Raw genomic sequence first — 25,523 nt, forward strand, 5'->3', positions numbered from 1 at the left:
TAGACACAAACACACACACACACGAATAGACACAAACACACACACACACGAATAGACACAAACACACACACACACGAATAGACACAAACACACACACACACGAATAGACACAAACACACACACACACGAATAGACACAAACACACACACACACGAATAGACACACACGAATAAACACGAATAGACACACACGAATAGACACAAACACACACACGAATAGACACAAACACACACACGAATAGACACAAACACACACACGAATAGACACAAACACACACACGAATAGACACACAAACACACACACGAATAGACACACAAACACACACACGAATAGACACACAAACACACACACGAATAGACACACAAACACACACACGAATAGACACACAAACACACACACGAATAGACACACAAACACACACACGAATAGACACACAAACACACACACAAATAGACACACACACACACACAAATAGACACACACACACACAAATAGACACACACACACGAATAGACACACACACACGAATAGACACACACACACGAATAGACACACACACACACACACACACACACACACACACACACACACACACACGAATAGACACACACACACACACGAATAGACACACACACACACACACACACGAATAGACACACACACACAAAAATAGACACACACAAAAATAGACACACACACACACGAATAGACACACACACACACACGAATAGACACACACACACACACACACGAATAGACACACACACACACACACACGAATAGACACACACACACACACACACGAATAGACACACACACACACACACGAATAGACACACGCACACACACACAGAGAATACTGGATGTACAATACTGCATTTAGTATCTTGTAGGTCTTCCACTGATGTTGGTTTACCATCCTCTCCTCCAGCATCGTCTAAGTCTGAGGGCTCCCCACTGCAACGCCCCGACAACGCTGCCAAGAAGCCTGACGACAAGAAGGACTTTGCCCGACCCAACCGGCCAGCCGTAAGAACCTCTCTCTTATGACTGTATCCACATACTGCTGTAGTAGTGGTCCCTGCATCTGGCTGTAAACCAGGCCAGCACTGCAGCCTGCTACAGTAACAGTGTGGTGGTGTTTCTATGACTGATTTTCCCGTTGTCTTATCTTTTGGTGTTCCCTATGGGCCATGACACGACAACCTGTGGCATCCCATTACTCCAACGATGTGATTATGGGGGGAATTGTATAGGGTGACGTGGTAAGCAAGTGTGCATAAGAATGTCATGCGCTGTTGCTATGCTTATTTCCACACTGCATGAGCCACCATGTATGCTAATCCGTTTCAGAAGAGGGTTGTTCTGTGAGAAGCTCGGTGCCCAATTCCATCGCTTTTCCATTTGCCTCATTGGTCCTCCTCTCCTTGGCTGCCCTTGGCTGCCACGTGATTGGCTGACTATGCACCTCTGACCCGCCGTTCTCCCTGCTGTCTTCTTGCCTCCTGCCTGCTCCGTCCCAATCCAGTTTCTCTTACTCACCAGTCCAGTCTTCACCTGGCACATCACACTGTTTTCAGTAGCCTATGTTGGCTAGCTCTTAACTGAGGTTAATGTTATGGCCTTAATGTATGGGGGGAATGATTCAATCCTTTGACAATGCATCCTCTCCCTGTAAGACTAGTATTCAATAATCTGACATGGTTTAAATCAGTGATGACATTAGGAAAGGGAGTATTGAAAATATTCCGAGCCTTATTTGACCCCTCCTTGACCTCTGACCTCTAGGACCTGACGGCCCTGGCCAAAGAGCTGCGGGCAGTGGAGGATGTGCGGCCCCCCCACAAGGTGACAGACTACTCCTCCTCCAGCGAGGAGTCGGGCACCACTGACGAAGACGACGATGAAGAAGTGGACCAGGACGCCGCAGACGAGTCCACCTCGGGAGCAGAGGATACCAGGGCCGGGTACGTAACAACTCTGACCTCTCAACTCTGACCTGGGCCCGTATTCACAAAGCGTCTTAGTCTGCAATCAGGTTTCCTCTCGTCCGTGTAATTTCATTCATTATGATCTGAAAGGCAAAACTGATCATAGATCAGCACACTGACACTTTATGAACTCAAGGCCTTAGTGATACTGCCCTAAAGAGAGGCTTTCAGATGGCGCGGTCGGCACACTTTGATGTTATATTATATCAACATGAAAAGTCGATCATATAATATATACTATATAGCATAGAAAAACTTGTAAGAGGGGAGTCATTTGGGTCATTGAAAAGTCCCATGTATTATTAATAATTGGTTTGAATATGAGACATACTGTTTCCACCAGGAGAGGTCTGAGTAACGGAGAGACTGCATCCCTGAAGACCTTACTGGCCCACGACGACTCCGAGAACGACCTCACCACACCCTCCAAGGATGGCACCTTGGTCATCAGACAGGTAGGACTGCAGAAGACCCTCATAACAACCAGTCTTCTCTCATTTGTCTGTAGTACTAAATGTAAGCCATATATTCCCCCACCCACTTCCACCCCTGGTTTCAGTTATCATCTTGTTTGATTTCCTATGTTGAGTCTTGGTTTGCTGGTAAAGCACACTGTCATGTACAGTTACTAGTGGAAAACAAGGAGATAGACGTTGAGGTTGTTCTTGGTTACAGAGCGCGGGCGACGTAAAGCGCCTGGCGGCCAATGTCTCTTCATCCTCCTCCGGTCCCAGTGTTGCTCACGGTCAAGCCGTTCAAGCGCATACTCCTCCTCCCCGTCCTGGTAACGGTCACCAGGAGAAAAACGGCTTTGCCGGCCGCATTCACCTGCTGCCAGACCTTATTCAGCAGAGCCACCACTCCCCCACCTCTTCCTCCTCTTCCATCTCCAACTCCCCCTCCTCCTCCTCCAGCCATGTCAGCCCAGCCATGTCCCCCCAGACCCCCCTGGACAAGCTCACTGCCATCGAGGTATGTCCCCTGTCCCTTAAGCTGGCTACTCTGGTTGTTCAGTCTACTCTGTCCCCTGTTGGCTGGCTACTCTGGTTATTGTCTACTCTGTCCCCTGCTGGCTGGCTGACTGAACTGACTAATGATCTCTGGGCTGCTGCACCTTCTGAATATTAGTCATGGCACTGCCTCTAACACTAGCGCCTAGTGTGGGACCTTAGCAATGAGCAAGCGGCTTTACTAGTCTAGAGAGCGTTTGTAAAACATTTTGCCAAGGTGCAAGCTGGGAGGTGAAGTCTATGTAGTCCATCTTGTCAGGGGTAACGAGGTTGTGGAACACCTCATTGGACTTCATCTCCCATCTCTCCATGGCCCTAGTGCTTTGATGTCATTTCACTCTAGCAGTTTAGTAGTAGGCTGCGCCTGGGTGGTAGCTAGCATGCTTGGTGTGCGGTGCTTTTGGTCAACCCCAGCTTGTATGGATTTTACTGGCCAACTAAAGGTGTGTGTTAGCATGATAACGCTACTATCATGGAAGACACTGAACAGCGCGGCTACCTTTTAGCCTAATGATAAACTGCTGCGTTTTGATGGTGGTGTTTGATCAAATGTGTGTGCTTTACACTGGCAATTTGACTTTCCATATTTCATCACCTCTCATCCCATTTCTCTCCGAATTTCTGTTTCTATCCTGAACACGCCATCTTTGTTTCGTCTTCCATGTTGGTTCTGCTTTCCTTTTAAGTCACTAACCTTGTTTTTCATGTCTACTTCCAACAACAACTGCATGTCAAATCTTCCCATGCGTTTTGTGTGTTTTTATTGTTTTGTTTTTGCCGTCCGTAAAGTAGATGTCCTGTTTCATTACCAGATGATGAGCAATGTCCTGATGTACAGCGTATTGTAACAGAACTCAGTGTGTAGATAGTGTTTTATGAAGCCCTATGGTTTCTAAAGCAGATCTGAGTGATTCTCAGTTTTAGATTGGCCAAGCCTGCAGGCCCTTCCTACTGTTAATTGGCTACTACAAATCCTATTCAGCCTTGAACATGTCTATCATAGAACGTCATGAGCGCAGTAAAAGGAATCCGTTGCTGAGATCGAACCAGACTCACTGCAGCTGCCATAGCTCCCCCTGCTGGGGTAAAAAGTATTCTTTAATACAAACAGATTATACAATAAACAAAATTGTAATATTTGACAGTATGAAGCCAAGGAGAAATAGGCTTAGGCAATACTGATAGTGTAGCAGACCAGGTTGAGTTACAGGTAGATGGGGATCTTTTAGGGCGGCAGGTAGCTTAGCCTGTAACCGAAAGGTCTCTAGTTCGAATCCCAGAAGCGACATGGTAAAGATTCAGTTGATGTGCCCTTGAGCAAGGCACTTAACCCTAATTGCTCCAGTGTCACAACGAATAATGTCTGATCCCTGGCCGTGACCCCACTCTCTGAGGGTGTCTCGGGGGGAGTTGGGATATGCAAAAAACGCATTTCCATTTCACACTTGAAACAGGACAAATATAAGCACCCAACATTCTTACTATATCTACCCACTGTTGTGTGTGTATTCTGCTCTCACTCCCGTGCCTGTGTCGCTAGACCCACTCGGCCAGCAACACCATGCAGAAACACAAGTCTTCCTCCTCCTTCACCCCCTTCATCGACCCGCGCCTCCTGCAGGTCTCTCCCTCCAGCGGCAGCTCCCTCAACAACATGGGTGAGTCACCACCTCTTCCTTCTCTACCCTTTTAATGCTGATTTAGGATCAGCTCTTTTCTCCAGTCCTCCTCTTATCCATTAACAATAGAATCATCTCTGGGTCAGTAACTAGGAGTTAGTATACACTGACCTATACATAGAACACGCTTGGCACAGGAAGTGTAATACAGAGCATGATCAACAAGGGATAGCAAAGCCCTGCCCCTTCTCCCTTTGACCTCTGACCTTTGGTGTCCACAGCGGCCTTCGGGAACGACGGGCGGCTGGTGGACGCCCTGAGGGCTGACCCGTCCCGTAAGGGCTCTGTGGTCAATGTGAACCCGGTCAACACACGCCCCCAGAGCGACACGCCCGAGATCCGCAAGTACAAGAAGAGGTTCAACTCTGAGATCCTGTGTGCTGCACTATGGGGTATGTACCTGAGGAAGAGGTGGCTGAGTAGAAGGATAGCGTTGATAGATGGATGAATAGATAGATAGATGAATATATAGATAGATGGATGTGATAGGATGGATGTGTGTATATGTATGTATATATATATGTATGTATGTATGTGTATGTATATGTATGTATATGTATGTATATGTATAGACCTGCCTCTCCCTCGGTTCTGACTGGTGTGTGTGTCCCTGTCCTCCCCCTGGGTTCTGACTGGTGTGTGTGTCCCTGTCCTCTCCCAGGTGTCAACCTGCTGGTGGGGACAGAGAGTGGTCTGATGCTGCTGGACCGTAGCGGTCAGGGGAAGGTCTACCCCCTCATCAGCCGACGGCGCATCCAGCAGATGGACGTCCTGGAGGGACTCAACGTCCTGGTCACTATATCAGGTACGGACCACGGAGGTGCACGGACACACGAATATACTCTCCTGACTTATCCTGTGCTCCCAACTCATTCTCTCTTTCTCTTGTTTTTCTATCTCACCATCCCTCCCCCCCCCCACACACACACACACACACACACACACACACACACACACAGGGAAGAAGAATAAGTTGCGTGTGTACTACCTGTCCTGGCTGAGGAACAAGATACTCCACAACGACCCCGAGGTGGAGAAGAAGCAGGGCTGGGTCACTGTAGGAGAGCTGGAGGGCTGCGTACACTACAAAGTCGGTACGTTCCACTCCCCATTTACCATCAGGAATGACCCTTCTCTTGTTACAAGGCTGTATGTAGCATGTCCAAGTCCAATCTTGACGAGCGGTCAGAAATAAAAACGTGTTTTCTCTTGATTTCAGTGAAATATGAGAGGATCAAGTTCTTGGTCCTTGCCTTGAAGAACTCCGTGGAGGTCTATGCGTGGGCCCCCAAGCCGTACCACAAGTTCATGGCCTTCAAGGTACTGTAAACTGGCAAAGGCTGCAGTCAGACCACCATGGCATTGGTTTACATTCACATTCCCACTACAAATATGAACTTAAAGGTGTATTCTGTAACTGTCTTCCTCCTGCAGTCGTTTGGTGACCTGGTGCACAAACCCCTGCTGGTTGACCTGACGGTGGAGGAGGGTCAGAGGTTAAAGGTAATCTACGGCTCCAGCAACGGCTTCCATGCCGTGGACGTGGACTCTGGGGCGGTGTACGACATCTACCTGCCCACACACGTAAGTGACCATCTATTATCCGTCTCGTTCCTCTGCTTCCTGTTTTTCTTTGGTCCACCAATCCATGGCCGAATCTCAAACCAAACACTTTCACCACTCGGTATGCACGTTCACGAGTCAATCGAGCCAATCTCAAACGCTAATTGTCGAGTCATCCCTTCGGAAGCCTCTTTATCCCATTCCGACTCAATGCCCTTGGCAGCAACTTCTTAATTTTAGCATGTTAACTTGCAACAACAGTCACTACTTCCTCTCCCTCAAACATTTTTCAGAATAGGTCAAGATAAATCAAAACATTTAATACATTTTGAAGTTTAATTCTGAGGTCATAGTGACAGGATTGTACAACTAGCTAAGGAGTTTAGTGAATGCTGTGTGTTTATCTGACCCAACATAGTGATTGGTGCTTTGGAAATATGTTGAAGTGCGGACTGACTACTGGGGACATGTCTACAACAAGCTGTCAAACTATCGTAAATAAGTGACAAGCTACATGCTGTTTATCAGTGCAGTGCCCAACATCCTTAGCTAGTGCTAACTGAAATTCCCTATGTTTGTCAGTGAAGCTAGCTAGCGGCAGGCTACAACAAGCTAAAAAACCAGCTGATGAAATCACTGGCGACCAATTTACTTGCACATATTTTGTGCAGGAATATGGAGATGTTTTGTTTTTATAACTTTCTCACTGTCTATCGGAGTATGAGTCTGTCTGCCCAAGGAACCCGGTGTCCGTGTTTCATAGCAAATGAGCCGTGTTACAGGAACAGGTCGCAGAAGACGACGCTCGCAAATAGACATAGAAAAGTTTCAGTTGGGACATGGCGTGTGTATCGTCTCAATGTTCATTTTGGCCAAAACACTGGCAGACTGGAGAGATTACTGTCGAACACAACAGCTAGTAGCCACTCGAAAAAGGACTTAAGGGCCAAGTTTTCGGTTTGAGATTCAACCCATGTATCTGGGGGCATATTCATTAGATCACACCGTAGAAAAAAGATGAAAGTGAAAACTAGTGTTTATTTTTGGGCAAGTACAGATGGTCCCTACTTGTTTCAGTTTTTCTTTCTTCAGCAAAATTCCTAATAAATATGACCCAAGACTAACCTTTTTGTTTCTCTGTTTGCTCCGCCTCTCCCCCCCCCCCCCTCCCTCCTTTAGATCCAGACCAATATCCAGTCCCATGCCATCATCATCCTGCCCAACACGGATGGTATTGAGCTGCTGGTGTGTTACGAGGACGAGGGTGTCTACGTTAACACCTACGGACGCATCACCAAAGACGTGGTGCTGCAGTGGGGCGAGATGCCCACCTCAGTGGGTACGTAACACTCACACTGGGACTCACAGTGCATTCAGAAAGTGTTCAGACCCTTCACTCTTTCCACATTTTGTTACGTTACAGCCTTATTCTAAAATGGATTTAATAGATTTTTTCCCTCATCAATCTACACACAATACCCCATAATGAAAAAGCGAAAAACATGTTTTTAGAAATGAACAGATTTATAAAAAAATACTAAACTGATATCACATTTACATAAGTATTCAGACCCTTTAGTCAGTACTTTGTTGAAGCACCTTTGGCAACGATTACAGCCTTGAGTCTTATTGGATATGACGCTACAAGCTTGGCACACCTTTATTTGGGGAATTCCTCACATTCTTCTCTGCAGATCCTCTCAAGCTCTGTCAGGTTGGATGGGGAGCGTCACTGCACAGCTATTTTCAGGTCTCTCCAGAGATGTTAGATTGGGTTCAATTTGGGGCTCTGGCTGGGCTACTCAATGACATTCAGAGACCAAGCCATTCCTGTGTTGTCTTGGCTGTGTACGTAGGGTTGTTGTCCTGTTACAAGGTAAACCTTTGCCCCAGTCAGAGGTCCTGAGCGCTCTGGAGCAGGTTCTCATCAAGGATCTCTCTGTACTATGCCCAGTTCATCTGTCCCTCGATCCTGACTAGTCTCCCAGTCCCTGCTGCTGAAAAACATCCCCACAGCATGATGCTGCCAGCACCATGCTTCACTGTAGGTATGGTGCCAGGTTTCCTCCATTAAAGCCAATGAGTTCAATCTTGCTTTCATCAGACCAGAGAATCTTGTTTCTTATGGTCTGAGAGTCCTTTAGGTGCCTTTTGGCAAACTCCAAGCAGGCTGTCGTGCCTTTTACTGAGGATTGGCTTCTGTCTGACCATTCTACCATAAAGGCCTGATTTGGTGGAGCGCTGCAGAGATGGTTGTCCTTCTGGAAGGTTCTCTCATCTCAACAGAGGAACTCTGTCAGTGACCATCAAGTTCTTGGTCGCCTCCCTGACCAAGACCTTTCTCCCCCGATTGCTCAGTTTGTCTGGGCGGCCAGCTCCAGGAAGAGTCTTGGTAGTTCCAAACTTCTTGCATTTAAGAATGATGGAGGTCACTGTGTTCTTGGGGACCTTCAGTTCTGCAGACATTTTCTGTACCCTTCCCCAGATCTCTGCCTCGACACAATCCTGTCTCTGAGCTTTACGGACAATTCCTTCGACTTCATGGCTTGGTTTTTGCTCTGAAATGCCCTGTCAACTGTGGAACCTTATATAGACAGGTGTGTGCCTTTCCAAATCATGTCCATTCAATGTAATTTACCACAGGTGGACAACAGTCAAGTTGAAGAAACATCTCAAGGATGATCAATGGAAACAGGCTGCACCGGAGCTCAAGTTAAAGTCTCATAGCAAAGAGTCTAAATAATTATGTAAAAACCTGTTTTTCGCTTTGTCATTATGGGTTATTGTGTGTAGATCCATTTTAGAATAAGGCTGTAATGTAACAATGTGGAAAAAGTGAAGGGGTCTGAATACTTTCTGAATGCACTGTACACACACACACACATGTTCTTACTAACTTGATTGTCCGTCTGTGTGTGTAGCCTACATTAGGTCTAACCAGATCATGGGCTGGGGGGAGAAGGCCATAGAGATCAGGTCTGTGGAGACAGGACACCTGGACGGGGTCTTCATGCACAAGAGAGCCCAGCGACTCAAGTTCCTGTGTGAGAGGAACGACAAGGTGAGTTCTGCGTACAACACACACTTTGCTTACTTGCTTAGAGATGTTGATAATGACGCTACTCTCACACACTCTCTCTCACACTGTCTTTGTCCTGCAGGTGTTCTTTGCGTCGGTGCGCTCTGGAGGTTCCAGCCAGGTCTACTTCATGACCCTGGGCCGTACCTCCCTGCTTAGCTGGTAGTGTACACACACACCCAGCAGCATGAAGACAGCACCCCTCGGTTTATTACCACCATAATGATGATTCATGACAATGATTTATCTTGAGCTTGACGTACAACTGGAGTAGCGAGCTTCACTGAGCTCGGAGGCGGCGCGATACCTAAATATCACCGGTTTCAAATAAGAAAAGACAATTGCACGATAAACAAACTGAAATCATGAAGGGGAGGCCACGGGGTCCCTATAGGCTGATGGGACTGTGTTTGTTTGTCAGTTGGTAGTGCTGTCATCATGCCCATTGGCCACTCTGCTCTGACAACAGACGTCATCAGCTTTTCTGGGTTCTCGCCCCCAAACCCTACTAGAGCCTCCCCTTATCTCCTACACCAGTGGGAGTAGGGATCTGAGCCCGACTTATTCAAAACACTGGTAGATGTTAATGTCTCTCTATTGGAAGAAGAGTGAGGGGCTTATGTGTGTGTGACAGAGGATGGAAAGGGAGGAAAATAACAAAGGGGACCTTATAGCACCAGACAGGTGAAAGGTCATACAGTAGTTTGTTATTGTGTTTAGTCCAGGTCATGTTCAGGTCAACCTCTGTGTTGAGTGTTTCTTAGATCAGTTCCTCTGACTGACATGCCGTTGCCACCACATGGGTCCATTTTCAAATGGGTCGTGCTTGACATTGAAAATGTAACTTTTGTCTCTTTTTCACTCCGGCCTTCCTCTTGATAAAGGTTCAAACAGGGTTAAAGTGTGGAGAGAAGTTTCATCAAAGATGTCGACTTAACCCTTAATAGGACACTGCAACCTTATAGGGGCCTTTCCAGTCCCATATACTCCTGAGGGTCTTTTCCAGCCTCCCTCAACTTTAACATGCCACATTGCCTCTCCTTGGTCGTGTTGGGCAAACTGTGAATGGGTTGATATGTACAGTAGACTCTAGTGAACGGTCTTGGTCATGAGTTGTGACTTTGACCCACCATTTGGTAGCATGATGACCAGGATATTCAATGGAAGAAGTGTCAAGATTAAATATACCTTAAGGATTTGTAGATGAAGCATTAAAATCCACAACATATCCAAATGTATCAGCAACCACAGCTTTCGATTTGTTTGTTTTTCATTTTAATGGGCCCCTCCACTGAATTCAGGTTTACGTTTGTGGCTACTTGTACAATCTGTTGTGACAAATGCATTAGGTTTTGCTCAGAAGTCCTACAGGAAATGTATCAAAATCTGACATTTTGAGTGCGATTGAATTATTAAATGTAAAAACTATTATAAAGCAGCATGGTCCCCATTTTGATACGTTTGTGAAATCGTTGTAAATCGATGTTGGCCTATTTTAATACCAACAGACTAACATAGTCGGGTAGCTTCACCCCCTCAGCTTGTCTGCATTATTTTAGTATCTTGACTCTGAGGGCAGAAGGGGACATTTTTTGTTTTGTACAGTCTGTCCCAGTCCAGGCAGTAGTACGCTGTGGATTAAAGCAACACGACAACAACCTGGAAGCTTTTCCAAACCCCTGCAGCTCCTGGTGTTATTTATTTTGTTTTCCTCTCGCCTCTTGATCCAACTAGTGAAAAATCGGACGCCACTTGTTTGTCCTAATGTTTCCTGGTTAGCCTGGGTACCAGTCTGAAGCAACAGCAAGGAGCTCCACTGTCCTGGTCTTCTGACATAGACTGGCACCACAGTTAGATTGTTTATATGGACACACGTTTTTTTTTAAAGAATGGAAATCCTAATGTCTCTAGGGTTACATGTCCCTCCAAAGCTTGACCCACTGTAGTGGACTGTCACATCCTCTAAAGAGGCCTGTAAGAATATAGAAATGAGATGCTTTTTTCCTCTGCAAATCTGTGAAACGCGGTGCCATGCCAAGACGGCACAAGTCACATTTTAACAGTGTTACAAACCACTACAGAAAGTATCTAACATTTTTAACTCCTAGATTTAGTTTGTTTCTGTCATTTTTATTACCCTTATAATTATGCGACTGCAGTGGTTTTTAGATTAATGCACGCATTTATGTTGAAAGTGTTTACAGAGGCAATGTTTTGTTAAACCAATGTGCATCAATATAATATTTATGTTTTTGTTTTAGGGCAATTCTCACTTTTTTTTTTTTTTTTTTGCTTTTGTATCATTTGGAGGTTCATGTACAGGAATGACCCTCAACCTCTGTTCATTCACTTTTCAAAAATGACAAGATTCTGAGTTTAAATCACTGATTTTCCTGGATAACACAGCAGTGTGCCCTTGGCTGTGGCAACGTTGTGACATGGTTCTCTGCTGCCCAGGTGCCAGGTGACAAGTGTTTCTACCATGCTACTCTAATTTATGCCCTCTGTGTATTATGGGAATTATTGTATTTTCCTCAAGGTCTTTTTTCCATTGAATAAAATCCTAAGTAATTTACTAAATTGTGTGTGGTAGTTTTGTAACCCTTTAACATAAAGCATTCAGTCTTCTCTATTGTGTGAAATAAATGTGGGGCTGTAAACAAATTGAATGTCATTTTTAATCTGAGCCTAAGAAACATTATGGAGATATTGTATTTTAAGTGTTTCAAATATGATAACATTTATACAAACCATGTAAAAGAACCTCAAGTAAATGTTGCATGACATTTCCAAATTGTAACACCTTTAATTAAAGACTCCTTGTACTTATGTCAGTTCACCACAAGATGACCCTGTACCGCGCACTGCTCCTATCTCTAGCCTGTCTGTGCTGTCGCCTGTCTGTGCTGTCAGCCTGTCTGTGCTGTCGCCTGTCTGCCAGACAACTCGAGACGGATGTTTATGTCAAGCATCAGCATGCGAACTGCATCATGACAAAGGTTTGTTTCATGATAAGAAATGTTCAAGTTTGGCATAAATTTGACTCGCCGTTTGTATGTAGCTAGCTTCGACGATGTTACTGGTGGTTCTGACTATCATGATTTTGGTATGAATTGCACGTCGAACTTCAAAAAGGAAGCAGCGATGCCGCAGGCAGTCTGTAAACCTGTCAACGCTAGCTAACGTTAACTAGTTAGGTAACCTACAAACGGTACCATTTTGCATTTGTCGACTTCATTTTAGCCAGCCAACTTTGTGTCGAATACCACGCCCAGTAGCTGTTGTCACTGTAGACTAGAACATGTCAGGACCACCAAATAAGTGCTGCTATCTTGGCTACCTACCTCTGGTGAGTGAATTTCTTCTGCATTTTAAGTAAGACATTTAGAGATCTAGATCATAACAGGCTCTGTATGTGTTACCCAGGCCAGCCTGCACGTGTCCCACTGTCTCCTCTTGTCCATTCAGCTGAAATAGAGAGGGGCACCTGCACCCCAGACATGAGCATGGAGGCCTCATGAAAGATTTGATGCTTTTTAACAGAAGCCACCATTCACAATTGGGCGTGCTGACTGACTGGGGAGTTGTCTGGCCTGGGCAATGAGTTGGCTTGGCCCAATAGCTGGCCAAGTCCCACGGGGGTCTCTTCCTTTTCTCCTGCCTGTCTCCAGGTCCTCACCCTGGCCCAATGGACCACAACACTCCTGATACTGTTCTTCACCGACCTGGCCCTCTCTGCCAAGGCTGGAGGCAGCCTGTCAATAGTAGTCATTACTGGTCGGTGGTCAAAAGTAATTAAACTGACAAAATTATTAAACCAGTTTTTGATTAGGGCATAAATAATTTTCTAAACATTTCCTGAACTTTCTTCCTGTTTTATGCCTACTGAACATGACAGTGTATGTTGACTGAGATGGCTGGAGGTCAGTGGTGATGTGGCCCTTGTAATTGAAAGGCCAGCGGGGTCAAATAAAAGGTCAGAGAGGTCAGCTCCCTTTGACACCGGTAGCGCAGGGTCTTCTCGTAAAAGTGTCCCCGACACTCTACTTCACTACTTGTCTTTTTAATCCTAATTTGTGTAGTTCGGGCCTATTGCCCGAGGCCTATTCCTGATTTGAAAAAACATTTGAAACCAAATCTTCGTCTAACCTTTGAAACTGTTTGGAGTGCTGTGTTGAAGACCTGCTGCCATTTTGAGGAATGCCATTAATTTGTGGCTGAGAATGCAAATCGGGGTATAGGTGGACTTCCAGCAGTTGTTGTAAAGACACCTGTTTACTTTAAGCCGAGGGGGCAGATGGTCTCTAGCCACTGTAACAGAGTGGCTGATGGTCAATGGGCTACTGTGTTATTAGACTGTTATACAGTATGTTGGTGGACCTCCAGCAGTTGTTGTAAAGACACCTGTTTACTTTAAGCCGAGGGGGCAGATGGTCTCTAAGCCGCTGTAACAGAGAGAGGCTGGCAGCTTACGGTCAATGGACTACTGCAGCGTTCCCCAACTAGTGGCCCGTGGCCGAAATTGGTTGTAAGCAAAGTTTGAAATTATTGTTAAAGTCAAACATATATTTGTTTGGACTTCTTGTGGGCCATTTGCAGTCTACAAATGATTTGTAATTATGTTCCAGGCCCCCGACCATCTGCTTAAGAAGAAATTGGCCCGTAGCTGAATCTAGTTGAAGATTCCTGGTCTGCTGTGTTAGACTGTTCTATAGTACCATGGGTCAGCTTTACTCTTGCCTCCAGCCCTCTGCCCGGGCTACTCTGCTCTCCTCAGCTGCTGTGGTTCTATTACACAGCCAAGGTAATACTGAGTGCTAAAACACAACTATGACACGCTCACAGTCCCAACAGTGACTTATGTGAGTGTCAGATAAACAAGTCACAGTTGGGAGCATTTTTACTTTTGTTTATAAAAAAAAGTTCTGTCCAGTACCACCAACTCTGTTTAAACGTGCCTTTGTTTTCTCTAGCCTAAATACGTGCAGTGTTTATCCCAACTTAAAGTTCAGGAACTAAACTATTTTTTTGTGCTTCTAAGTAATTTCCCTTAGTGTGCCTCTCGCAACAATAAAAAGGTCCCCCTTTTCATCCTCATTCCAGCCCACCCTACATGCCCATCCTGTCCCCTTTCACCCCACTGCGACTCCCCCCTCCCCTCTTTTATTCTCTGTAAGGACATGCAATGCTTTTAACATGATTTACCCCAGTAGAAGTGTGTAACCCTGACCCTCACCCCAACCAAGCCAAAAACAAAGGGGTTAGAGCTGCTGCAGTTCCCCAGCTAGCCAGGTGTTCCTCACCCCAGGCCTGTGTTCTAGCAGCGCTGGCCTCATGTTGCAGCTGCCTGCATGGCTCCCTTTGTCTGCTTCTATTATTGGCCATACACCTCCCCGTTGATTCATTGGTCACACAAGGGAAGAGCCTTTCAGAGTGACTCTGTCTGTCTGTCTGTCTGTCTGTCTGTCTGTCTGTCTGTCTGTCTGTCTATAGGAGAATGGGTTCATATGCGTCTGCCTGTCTGTTTGTCTGTCTGTGCATGCCTATAGGAGAATGGGTTCATATGCATCTGCCTGTCTGTTTGTGTGTCTGTCTCTGTCTGTCTGTCTGTCTGTCTGTCTGTCTGTCTGTCTGTCTGTCTGTGCATGCCTATAGGAGAATTGGTTCATATGCGTCTGCCTGTCTGTTTGTGTGTCTGTCTGTCTGTCTGTCTGTGCTTGCCTATAGGAGAATGGGTTCATATGCGTCTGCCTGTCTGCGTTTGTGTGTCTGTCTGTCTGCGCATGCCTATAGGAGAATGGGTTCATATGCGTCTGCCTGTCTGCGTTTGTGTGTCTCATTGTGAGGTCACTGCACTCCCATTGGTGAAGCCAGGCAACAAGTGTCTATCCGAGGAATGGTCGACATTGTAGCTCCATCTGTTGAGCCACTCATTGTTCAACCTGCCTGACTGGCTTGGAAAAAAACTGTGCCTTATGATCAACACACTATCCTTGGATTTTGGCTTTGAAGAGTAGGAAGTGTTTGGAATGTGAAATACTTAATTTTTGCTCACATCTGTTGAGCAGGGATCTATGAACTTAAAACCAAAAGCTTTCTCTAATGCTGGAATGAACCAAGTTATCTCCCTAAGGACATTTTACTAAAGAGGTTTGCTTTGTTTGGCTGTTGGATGTTCTGCTGAGGTCAGGGTAAGTGGAGATATTAGGCCTTAACTATTTTAGGCAATCTTTCCCATTAAACCATGTCTGTTTCAATGCAGCATTTCAATAGGCTTATGTCAAATGTCTTCTGACAGAATTATAAGAGTTTTAAGAAAACAAGTATTTCGCTGTACCCAATTAGGCCTTCATGTGTTATTTTTCCTTGGAATGTGTAGTGATTTATGTTTGACCAAGGGCATGTCTCTTCACCAGTGGAGTGGTCACCTTTTGAACACGTTGTCTCACCACACCTGGTGACAGGTTTCTCTTTCTTATGGGCTCTCACAGGGCTTTGGGGCAAATGTCTTTTCACAGCCTCTTTAAGGGACTTTTAGCACGAGAGGGTGTATGTTTTGAGACGCTGACTGTGCACATTTTTGTTTCAACATTTAGTTTATTCTGGTTTTACAGTTTAGTGAAAAATAACACATCGTGAGGAGATTGTAGCAAGTTATGCTTCACTTCATACTGAAAAGAATCATCTATTAGGAAAGTCTGAATTTGACCTAGATATACTGAGCCTTCAGTAAGTGTTCCCCTTGACTTATTCCACATTTTGTTACAGCCTGAATTCAAAATGGATTAAATATAAACAAATTCTCATCCATCTACACACAATATCCCATAATGACAAAGTGAAAACCAGTTTTTAGAAATGTTTGCATGTTTATTGAAAATGAAATACAATTTTCCTAAATGTTCACACCCGAGTCAATACTTTGGAGAAGCACCTTTGGCAGCGATGACAGCTGTGAGTCTTTCTCTTACAGCATTCCACACCTGGATTGTGCAACATTTTCCCATTCATTCTGTAATCATTGCTAGACAACCATTTTCAGGTCTTGCCATAGATTTTCAAATAGATTTAAGTCGAAACTGTAGCTTGGCCACTCAAGAACATTCACTGTCTTCTTGGTAAACTACTCCAGTGTAGATTTGGCCTTGTGTTTTAGGTTATTAGTCTGAACAGGCTTTCTTCTCTTCACTCTGTCCATTAGGTTATTGTGGAGTACAGTTGTTTCCTCTTACTTTCTCTGATGGAATAATCTCTCTGAAAGTGAATGAGAATCAAACTCAGCTTCATGTCTGTGGTTTAGGCCTCGTTCTAAATTCTAAGACGCTATTGAAGACCTGGCCAGTTTGGTTTTAAAATTAAGGTTAATCATTTGTTTATTGCTCTGCTTCAAAATACTTTTGGATGAGCATGACTGGAAAAACTGGTCCACTGAGATGAAGGTACTAGAAACATTCTCACTGGCTGGGTGGTGGAGTATGAGTGATGAGATGGGGAAGGGACAATGTTGTGATTTTTTTTTTTAGGATGAAGAAGTGAAGGTTCTCATCCTAGTGTCACTTGACTCTGTCTGGCTGGGCAGACGCAGCGGGGGGACGGTTGAGCGTCCCCCCCATCCTGGAAAAATATGATTTGTCCCCCCCCAATATATCACTGTAAACATAACTATGTAATTCCAATAACATTAATAATATGCAGTGAAAGCACTTGTGCTGATTATAGACACTTAATAGGGCGTTTTTAAGTTTCAAAAGATTGAGACCCCCCGCCCTTTACCTCACAATGGTTTGATCCACTGCCTCCCAGCGCTCAGTACTGACACATGATGCAGGTACTCTGCGTGTGTGGGGAATCTGAGACTCTGTCGTTGGTGCCTGACCTCCAGTAAGTAGTTCAAACAAAGGATATGTTAGATATTTCTTTACTTCTACCACTCAATACAAGAAGACACATTTTTAACCGTCACCAGTCTTCATTTCGCTGCATTAAATTACAGGTCACTCTCTATGTTAGCTAGTGGTTAGCTGATGTTTGCTAGCTAGCTACAGTAACATAAACCAGTGTTAGCAGCTATTTGAGTCAATGAGAGAAACTAGCAATGCAATGTAGTGTTCCTTAGCTGGCAAGGTAACAGAGTACGTGTCTACCGTCTGAAAGGCACTCAATGCACGTAACTAACGTGAGGTTACTCCAGTCAATCGCACCATAGCGATGTTTTATGTTGGCAGGGTTCACACACAATAGCTGAATTTGCAGAGCTATGTGGCGTCGTCAAAGATGGAATCTTTGCTATCGTCAGTTAATTCAGCAGCATACCACCCTGCATCCCACTGCTGGCTTGCTTCTGAAGCTAAGCAGGGTTGGTCCTGGAAGGAAGACCAGATGCTGCTGGAAGTGGTGTTGGAGGGCCAGTAGAAGGCACTCTTTACTCGGGTCTAAAAAAAATATATATATATCCCAATACCCCACAGACACTGCCCTGTGTAGGGTGCCGTCTTTCAGATGGGATGTTAAACGGGTGTCCTGACTCTCTGAGGTCATTAAAGAGTCCATGGCACTTATCGTAAGAGTAGGGGTGTTAACCCTGGTGTCCTAACTAAATTCCCAATCTGGCCCTCAAACCATCACGGTCACCTAATAATCCCCAGTTTACAATTGTCTCTTTCATCTCCCCTGTAACTATTCCCCAGGTCGTTGCTGCAAATGAGAACGTGTTCTCAGTCAACCTACCTGGTAAAATAAATTCCAAGATCAGCATGCAGCTGAAGTGCTTCGAAGTCCCTGTGATAAGGTTAGCGATAAACTGAACAGAACTACACTCTCTTCTAAATATCTTTAATGGTCTTGTTGCAAAAGCTACATTGTCGCTAGGGCACTTTGAAGTACCTGTGTGCCGATCTTGGAATAAACTGAAGATATCAAAGATTATAGCAAACACCACAGAAACGGAATTGGTGCTCGCTAGCTCTGCAAATGCAGCTACTGTTGGAAGCCAGCCAATATGAAACAAACTATATTAAACTTACAGAAGGTTGCAGCATACGTTGTGTAAATTGTGAACTAATCCAACTGTCAACCCTTGTCACTGCAATCCGTATCACATTTGCTAGCTGACTAGCTAGCAACCTTTAAGATCGAAGTCCATCTAGAATGATAGATGCCCATCTCCTACTGTAAATAACCTGCACACTGTGTGTGTAGCCAGCCAGGTAGAAAAATGGCAGAAAAAAGACGGACATCCGAGTATTTCTCAGTACACCAAAACGCAAAGTAAGAACCCTAGTAGCCTAATATCTCAAAGATAAGTTGATAAAATGTTCATTAGAAAGAAGTGAAATGCTAATGGAAATGTTTCACAATGCTGTCATTAGGCAGAGCAGGCAACAGACAGCAGAGCTGGGGACAGATGGCATACAGACAGCAGAGCTGGGGACAGATGGCATACAGACAGCAGAGCTGGGGACAGATGGCATACAGACAGCAGAGCTGGGGACAGATGGCATACAGACAGCAGAGCTGGGGACAGATGGCATACAGACAGCAGAGCTGGGGACAGATGGCACACAGACAGCAGAGCTGGGGACAGAGAGCACACAGACAGCAGAGCTGGGGACAGATGGGCAGGGACAGGGAGTCTCAGGTAAGTTTGTTTGGCAACATTATGAAAGGTTCTCTCATTTTTAGACTTAAATAGGGACATAATTTGAAAATGCCATGGATACTCTCAACTTAAACTGGTGACTGAACTAAGATTTGTTTAAGGCAATGGTATTGCTGTTGTGATTGTGTAGTTTTGGGTACTGGTAGGTATGGCAAACACATTATTTATTTTCTAGGAGACTGAGTCGGTGAGGGTGGTGAAAGGGAAAGAGACTTCAGAGGACAGTGTCACAGCCACGGCAGGACCAGGTGTCACCCTTGTTGCCAGCAGCACTATACAGTTACCTCCGTGATGGGACAAAACCATATCAGCCACACAAACAATTTGTAGAACCACAAACTCTTGCCAACAGAGTGTTGACGTTTCAAGAGAGATGCTTTCACGATTTCCCCTGGCTACATTATAATCCATCAGTAAAAGGAGTTTTGTGTTTTCAGTGTAGCCAAGGGTTTTCAAGACAGCCATCTTTTGGCCAAAGAGCAGATGCTGCCTTCATTAGTGCAGGATTTAGGAACTGGAGAAAAGCTATTGAAAAATTCACAGCACATCAAAACTGCCAAACCCACCGCCACTGTGTAACTGTCGCAGCACACCAGCTAAATCCAATCAGTTCCCAGTTATCCAGCACATGGGGTAAACAGCAGAAATGACGAAAGCTACCTTGCACTGTATGAGAAAGCAACAACATGGATTGAATCACACTCAAGACGTTTTGCTGGCAAAGCAGTGGATCACTATATGGCAGAATTGTTGGATGGTGTGGAGGTTGTTTGGTGACCGTTTTTACCAGGAAAGTCTAAACGTCCTGCAAAAGTTGGAAAGAGCGCTTCTCACAGGGGAGTTGGATGAGTCTTTAGATCAGTACTCTGAGCTGAACATAGATTCTCTTTCAGTGCAGATCCCTCTCTTTTGCAACAAATACACCTGTAGCAGCAGAGGTCCTCAGAAGGCTTCCAGTGGAGGTGCAAGGGGTTGTTTGACCAAATGGAGGTGCTGATCAGAATTTTGTTTGTGGAGCCAATGTCTTCATGTGAGGCTGAGAGGAGTTTCAATGCACTCCGCATGTTAAAGACTTGGCTACGGGCTAGCATGGGCCAAGAGAGACTGAACGCCGTAGTTATCTGTAAAGTAAATCATGACAGGCTGGATAGTCTTGAGGGAAAATATCTGCCAGCAATTTGTTGGATCCATTGAAACCTGCAAACATATGTTCAGTTCTTTTGTTCAGTAGTGTGTATAGCAGTGGTTCTCAACCTTTTTTGAATCCTTGTGCTGAATACTTTCATTACACTTTTTTATTTCACTGACCCCTTGCAATTACACCAGGGGGAACACTAGGGGACACACACCTTGTTTATAGTATGATATTTGTTCTTTTGTATGGTAGTTTTCAGTTTTTAGTACATGACAGTACACTTACTAATTATTTATTTGATGTTATTTTATTTAAAATTGCATACTTTGTGTGACATACTTGTCCATAGCTGCTGTTTGAAGAGTTTGAGACACTGACTGAACAATAAATAAGTATTTTTGAAGGATATTTTGGTTGATTTATTTGGGTTATTCATTGAAGTAGCTCATTCACTTTTAGAACTGTACTTATTGAGGTTTTTGTTCTTGTAAAGCTGTTGTAGTAGGCTCAGGCCAGTGGCACATATTTAATGACTATATTAATGCATCAGAGAAAGTCAAATAAAAAGATCAATTCAATACGGAGACCAACTTTGTGATGGTTCTCAATGGAGAGTCTTAGATGAGATCACATCATGTTTATTGTATTTATGAAAACTGCACCCATTCAGTGTACAGTACCATTGCCACCTACTGGCCTTTCTTGGTATTGCTGGTTGCAAATACATGCATACATGATACTGATAAGGCCTGATAAGGAACACTGCTATAACTATTATTATTAGTAGTATTATAATGATTTAAACATTTTAACAAGTTGGGACAACCCTTCAGTTAACTACTGTACCTATCAATTATCCAGTAGTAGTGATTATGGTTCCTCAATATACATTTAACATATTACTGTGTTACAGCACTACTTTTGGTGTCCCCCTCGGGAATTGCTCTTGAGAGAATTTAATGTAATTGTCCCCTCCAAAGTTGATATCAGATTTTCATTTTCGCCCCTGCTCTGCAGACAGCCCCCTTCCCCACCAACACCAGAACCAAGGAGGGAACACCCAGACCCCCCCCCCCCCCCCCCTCATCCCACACACCGCTGTCTTCCCAGCCCAAAGCCCTGTGTTACATATTCATTAGCCTACTGCTTCGGTGCTTTAATCAATGAATGGACCGCCAATACTAGGAGGAGGGACTCTGGGCTGATGTTTGAAAGATGCTATCGAATTAAACGGCAGTTGAGCCTGGCGGCTGTCCAACAAGGCATGACATCATAGTCCACACAGCTTGATAGTTATGCGATCACTGATAATGAGCTACGTTATTCCAAGGAAAAGGTTGTAGGCTACACAACATACGATTTCTGTAACAGCGTTTTGGTTTTTCTTGTCGACATTGGATTATCTGCGTGTTTGAAGCAGCTCCTGGGAGCCTCTGGGGTGATGATGATGAGAGAGACACTGAAACACTTTCTCCCTGCTCTCTTTGTGACCAAAGTCTTTTTCAAATCTCTGCCGTCCATCTCTCCCCTTATTAACAGGTAACTAGGTCATCTGGAGAACACGCGTTGAAAGATGCTAAGCTAAGGCCTCAGAGCAGGCCGGACACCCTCCACTGCATGTTCTGCATCCCATCAGGAGGACTGTTGCTTCGAGAGGCTCGTCGCCTACAGAACACAACCCAGTCCCCCTTCTGTGGCTGTGGACAGGCGGCGGGCGCTCAGAGCACCAACCCGACAATGGCTGCACCGGAGGTGACCCAGAGTGCAACTGGCAGTTGTATTGTTGGGGAACGTCAGTCAGACACACTTGAGCGGCCCCTCTTCCCCAGGTCTTCCTTTTGTGCACAGAATACTAAATTATTCCAGCTCTGGATCTGTCTTGGAATATTTTTTAGGGGACATTCTTTCAACCGCTGCAGCCTAGCAACCCTGGGCCATGTTGCTAAGCAGCCCTCTTTCATATAATGCGCACACTTCCATCCTCCCACCCCACCATGACACCTTTAAAGGGATGTTACATTTTAGCAGACATGAAAACATTTAGATGAGGTTTTAGGTAACCTTTAAAAGGCTAGAGGCTGCAGACTCAACAGATGTATCTGCCAACGTGATGATGCCCTGTAGCCACATTGTTGCACAGTTATGACTAAATGATGATGCCGTGGGCTATACACTGACTGTTATTTCTCGTGATATTATAATATGCAGTTGTTTATAGTGCCCATCCAGGTTGGGGTTCTTCAAATCCATTTCACAATACAAGAGATCTATTGAAACCCCTGTTTGAAAATGGCAGTTTATTTACCATTGTTACCATTGAGTGTTTCTATTGATTTACTTCCTGTTCCTTTACTGTTCAAACCAGTGACTTAGGGGAGCAACCATATGCTCCTGAAGCACGGGCGGAGTCGGGCCTTAGCCCAACACATAACGGCTATTTGTGTTTAAACAGAGCAGCCTCTGTTTCCCCTGAGATTGATGTGTTGTGACGTGGGCTGGGCGGGAGGTGGCACGCTGTGGCTGGCCCCTCTTAATTAGGACAGGGCACCCCCAGGATCGCACCCCTCTTTGTCTCAGCCAATCTGTGCCCTGCTGGGGAGCTCGGCTCAGGTCAGCTAGTCACATCCAACAACCAAATATGGTTCAGCGTTTGAGTAGCCTAGACATAGCCTTATTTACTATGAAAACATATGGGAAGTATTGTAAGACAGCAGTCTGTCGCAGAGCATATGTCAAGATCTGTATTTATTGCAGTACAATTTGTCCAAAATGTAAAATATTGGTTTATGGAGGATCATTAGTTTAGTATATTCAATTATTCTGTCTCTCTCTGCTCTCTCTCTCTGCTCTCTCGGGTGAAGCTCACAGATCCGTCTACCTGTTCTCACTAAAGCCAAGAAATGAATCTCCCAGGTGTCGATAGAGTCAAGCCTGTTGAAGTTTCTCATCAGTTTACTGACCCCAGAGGTGTGTGTCTCGTGAGATTCAAACTTTAACGAGACATTTTATGAGCATGGATTCCCTCCTATTGTTTTTGAACTGAAGTCAAGCCTTGTGTAATGGAACTCAACTGGTCTTTTGGCTTTACTCACTGAAATACTCTTCCAATCGTTTTGAACCTCTCTTTCACTCACTCACTAATGACGTGGACACGGTAAGACGGGGGTAGAAGTGGTGGGAGTGGTCCTCCGGGTCAGGCCTCAGCCTGCGAGGGCAGTGGAAATTGCAGCTTGCCCACGCCTGGGGGGAAGGAGAGGGAGGAGAGCGTGGCTTTGACAGTGACCCAGATTCAGCCTGAAACAGCACTGGTTCTAACCCGGCTGGAGGAGTGTCCGTATCTGAGCTAGATGGAGGTGTGCCTGATCCAAACATCCACCAACACAGGACTCCCTGTGTGAACCTGGGGTCCGAGGGGCCTCCTGACCCTCTGTCGGGGGAGCCTTCATCCGGGGAAGCCCTGAGGGAGCACCAGTCCAAGCTGGAGTTTGCCCTGAAGCTGGGCTACGCAGAGGAGCTGGTGCTGGCCAAGCTGGGACCGTACACACTCATCAACAACATACTGGGAGAGCTGGTCAAACTGGGCCGTAAAGGCAGAGACAAACCAACAGCTGACTGGGTCCACAGCTTCACAGCCCGCCCCCTCATCCTCCTGCTCCTCCTCTTCTACCTGTGGGTATGTGGAGGCGCAGCAGGGTAGGTCAGACTCCCCCTATTAGACAGACCTCCTCCTTGGGGACAAGGACAACCTGCGGCCCGTCGTCCTGGACGGTAGCAACGTGGCAATGAGGTGAGGGTCTATGAACCATGATTACAGAAAACACACAATGCCTATTTCCTCCATTGTAGCCCGTTGCTTGGTCTATGTTAAGGTAGTTGTGTAACTTGTCAAAGTCACCTACATATTGTTGATATGATGCTAGAGCCTGTAAGGTAGTTAACGTCTGTCTCTGGTAGCCACGGCAATAAGGTGTTCTCCTGCTACAGCATCCAGCTGGCTGTTGATTGGTTCCTGGAGCGAGGTCACCGTGACATCACTGTGTTTGTGCCGTCCTGGAAGAAAGAGCAGTCCCACCCTGATGCCCTCATCACAGGTAAACACACACACACGCACGTAGTTGAACTCTCAGATGGGCCTCAGTGCTCACTGGATTACACAGTTCTCCAATTTTCTGTCTGTCTGTGTCTCTCTGTCTGTGTGTCTAGACCAGGATACCTTGCGTCGTCTGGAGAAGGACAAGATCTTGGTGTTCACTCCGTCGGGTCCAGGGTCGCCGGGTGACGACCGTTTCATCGTCAAGCTGGCCTACAAGTCCGACGGCATCATCGTCTCCAACGACAACTACCGCGACCTGGCCAGTGAGAAGCCAGAGTGGAAGAAGTTAATTGACGAGCGGCTGCTCATGTAATCAGTTTGTCAACGACAAGTAAGGAAGGAGTGATACGACTCCGGCTTAGCGTCCATCTGCTTTAGCCTAGAAGTGGTATGATGTTCATTATGCTAATGCTTGGCTGTATAGGATTAAGTATGTTAATCTCTCTCCCTCTCCAAACTCCTCTCCTCTCTCTCCCCTCCCAGGTTCATGTCTCCTGATGACCTTCTAGGTCCCTCTGCCTGAAATATGCAGTGGGTTGGTTAAAAAACAATACAACCTTTTTATTTTGTAACGAAGAACCTTCTCTCTGGCACTGTCAGTGAGGGCAAAAAGTCATGCCTTTACGACACATGTAATACTCTGAACCATGTTCAGCAAACTTATGCATGTTTTGGTAACACTTTCTTTTAATAGTCTGTAATTAAACATTAGTTGTCTTTTTGCAGCCCCTAATCTAAAGTGAGCGCTATTTATACATATTGAGTGACGTGTCATTTCTCCCAAAAAGAGGGGCTTGACATTGGTAGACATTTCAGCAGTACTTGGTAAAATAAACTGACAACAGGATATTTAAGGAAATATATAGATGATATATATATGATTAATAAATGGTGTGTACTGTTTGTAAATGCCTTATGAATGGTTTATAATTAACTTTGTTTATTACGGACCCTTAGTGTTACCCATGTTTTATTCAAGTGTTCGTGTCTTTCTAATCTTATTGTATCAGATTTGTTTTATTCTATTAGCTTGACAACTCCATGCCTATTAAATATAGTTTTGGTTTGTATTCTTCATTAACAATTGGTTGTCATTGTGTCCTTGTTTTGTTGGAAATGCAGTCTTGCAGTCAGATGTGATGAGTTGTCCTACACTGTGACGCAAATAGTCAGTCATTGTAACTCTGTAATTTCCAGAACACCAGACCAAGAATTTCATGATGTACTAGAATAACATTTACTCTACTACAGATTGGAGTTTTCCTGTCATCTAATTCTGAGGGCAGAGACAAATGTGATTAGGGTTGGGTTAAAA

At 45.1% G+C, this 25,523-nt stretch overlaps 2 protein-coding genes across 25 annotated transcripts in view; both read left to right on the forward strand.

Moving 5' to 3' along the window:
* Positions 1 to 11,897, forward strand: part of LOC110495767 (mitogen-activated protein kinase kinase kinase kinase 4) — a 51,265-nt gene extending 39,368 nt beyond the window's left edge. For 7 of the 19 annotated variants that reach the window (XM_090208033.1, XM_090208038.1, XM_090208034.1 and 4 more), the window contains 13 exons: positions 932 to 1,029; positions 1,789 to 1,967; positions 2,335 to 2,446; positions 2,667 to 2,963; positions 4,542 to 4,659; positions 4,902 to 5,072; positions 5,342 to 5,485; positions 5,640 to 5,774; positions 5,900 to 6,000; positions 6,115 to 6,264; positions 7,423 to 7,582; positions 9,165 to 9,304; positions 9,405 to 11,897. In XM_090208033.1, the coding sequence (XP_090064159.1) occupies positions 932 to 1,029; positions 1,789 to 1,967; positions 2,335 to 2,446; positions 2,667 to 2,963; positions 4,542 to 4,659; positions 4,902 to 5,072; positions 5,342 to 5,485; positions 5,640 to 5,774; positions 5,900 to 6,000; positions 6,115 to 6,264; positions 7,423 to 7,582; positions 9,165 to 9,304; positions 9,405 to 9,488 (1,889 nt within the window). In that variant the 3' untranslated portion in view covers positions 9,489 to 11,897. The remainder of the gene's footprint in view (positions 1 to 931; positions 1,030 to 1,788; positions 1,968 to 2,334; positions 2,447 to 2,666; positions 2,964 to 4,541; positions 4,660 to 4,901; positions 5,073 to 5,341; positions 5,486 to 5,639; positions 5,775 to 5,899; positions 6,001 to 6,114; positions 6,265 to 7,422; positions 7,583 to 9,164; positions 9,305 to 9,404) is intronic. The other 12 variants (XM_090208035.1, XM_090208036.1, XM_090208043.1 and 9 more) reach the window with 3 other exon arrangements.
* A 263-nt stretch (positions 11,898 to 12,160) lies between these two features.
* Positions 12,161 to 25,289, forward strand: LOC110495769 (putative ribonuclease ZC3H12C). Of its 6 annotated transcripts, XM_090208050.1 has the most exons (6): positions 17,117 to 17,203; positions 18,691 to 18,959; positions 22,977 to 23,902; positions 24,100 to 24,206; positions 24,319 to 24,539; positions 24,692 to 25,289. In XM_090208050.1, the coding sequence occupies exons 3-5, from the start codon at positions 23,898 to 23,900 to the stop codon at positions 24,519 to 24,521; spliced, it is 315 nt and encodes a 104-aa protein (XP_090064176.1). In that variant the 5' UTR covers positions 17,117 to 17,203; positions 18,691 to 18,959; positions 22,977 to 23,897; the 3' UTR covers positions 24,522 to 24,539; positions 24,692 to 25,289. The 6 variants fall into 6 exon arrangements, with proteins under 6 accessions (XP_090064180.1, XP_090064178.1, XP_090064177.1 ...); XM_090208054.1 differs by lacking the exons at positions 17,117 to 17,203; positions 18,691 to 18,959 and adding an exon at positions 12,161 to 12,321; XM_090208052.1 differs by lacking the exons at positions 17,117 to 17,203; positions 18,691 to 18,959 and adding an exon at positions 14,726 to 15,513.
* The last annotated feature ends 234 nt before the right edge of the window (positions 25,290 to 25,523 follow it).

Source organism: Oncorhynchus mykiss, chromosome 18 (genome assembly GCF_057628025.1).
Source record: "Oncorhynchus mykiss isolate SJ-2025 chromosome 18, ASM5762802v1, whole genome shotgun sequence".
NCBI lineage: Eukaryota > Metazoa > Chordata > Actinopteri > Salmoniformes > Salmonidae > Oncorhynchus > Oncorhynchus mykiss.

Coding starts and splice junctions, on each gene's coding strand:
- LOC110495769 (XM_090208054.1), top strand. Junction 24,207..24,318: donor CCCTGATGCCCTCATCACAG/GTAAACACACAC, acceptor CTGTGTGTCTAG/ACCAGGATACCTTGCGTCGT.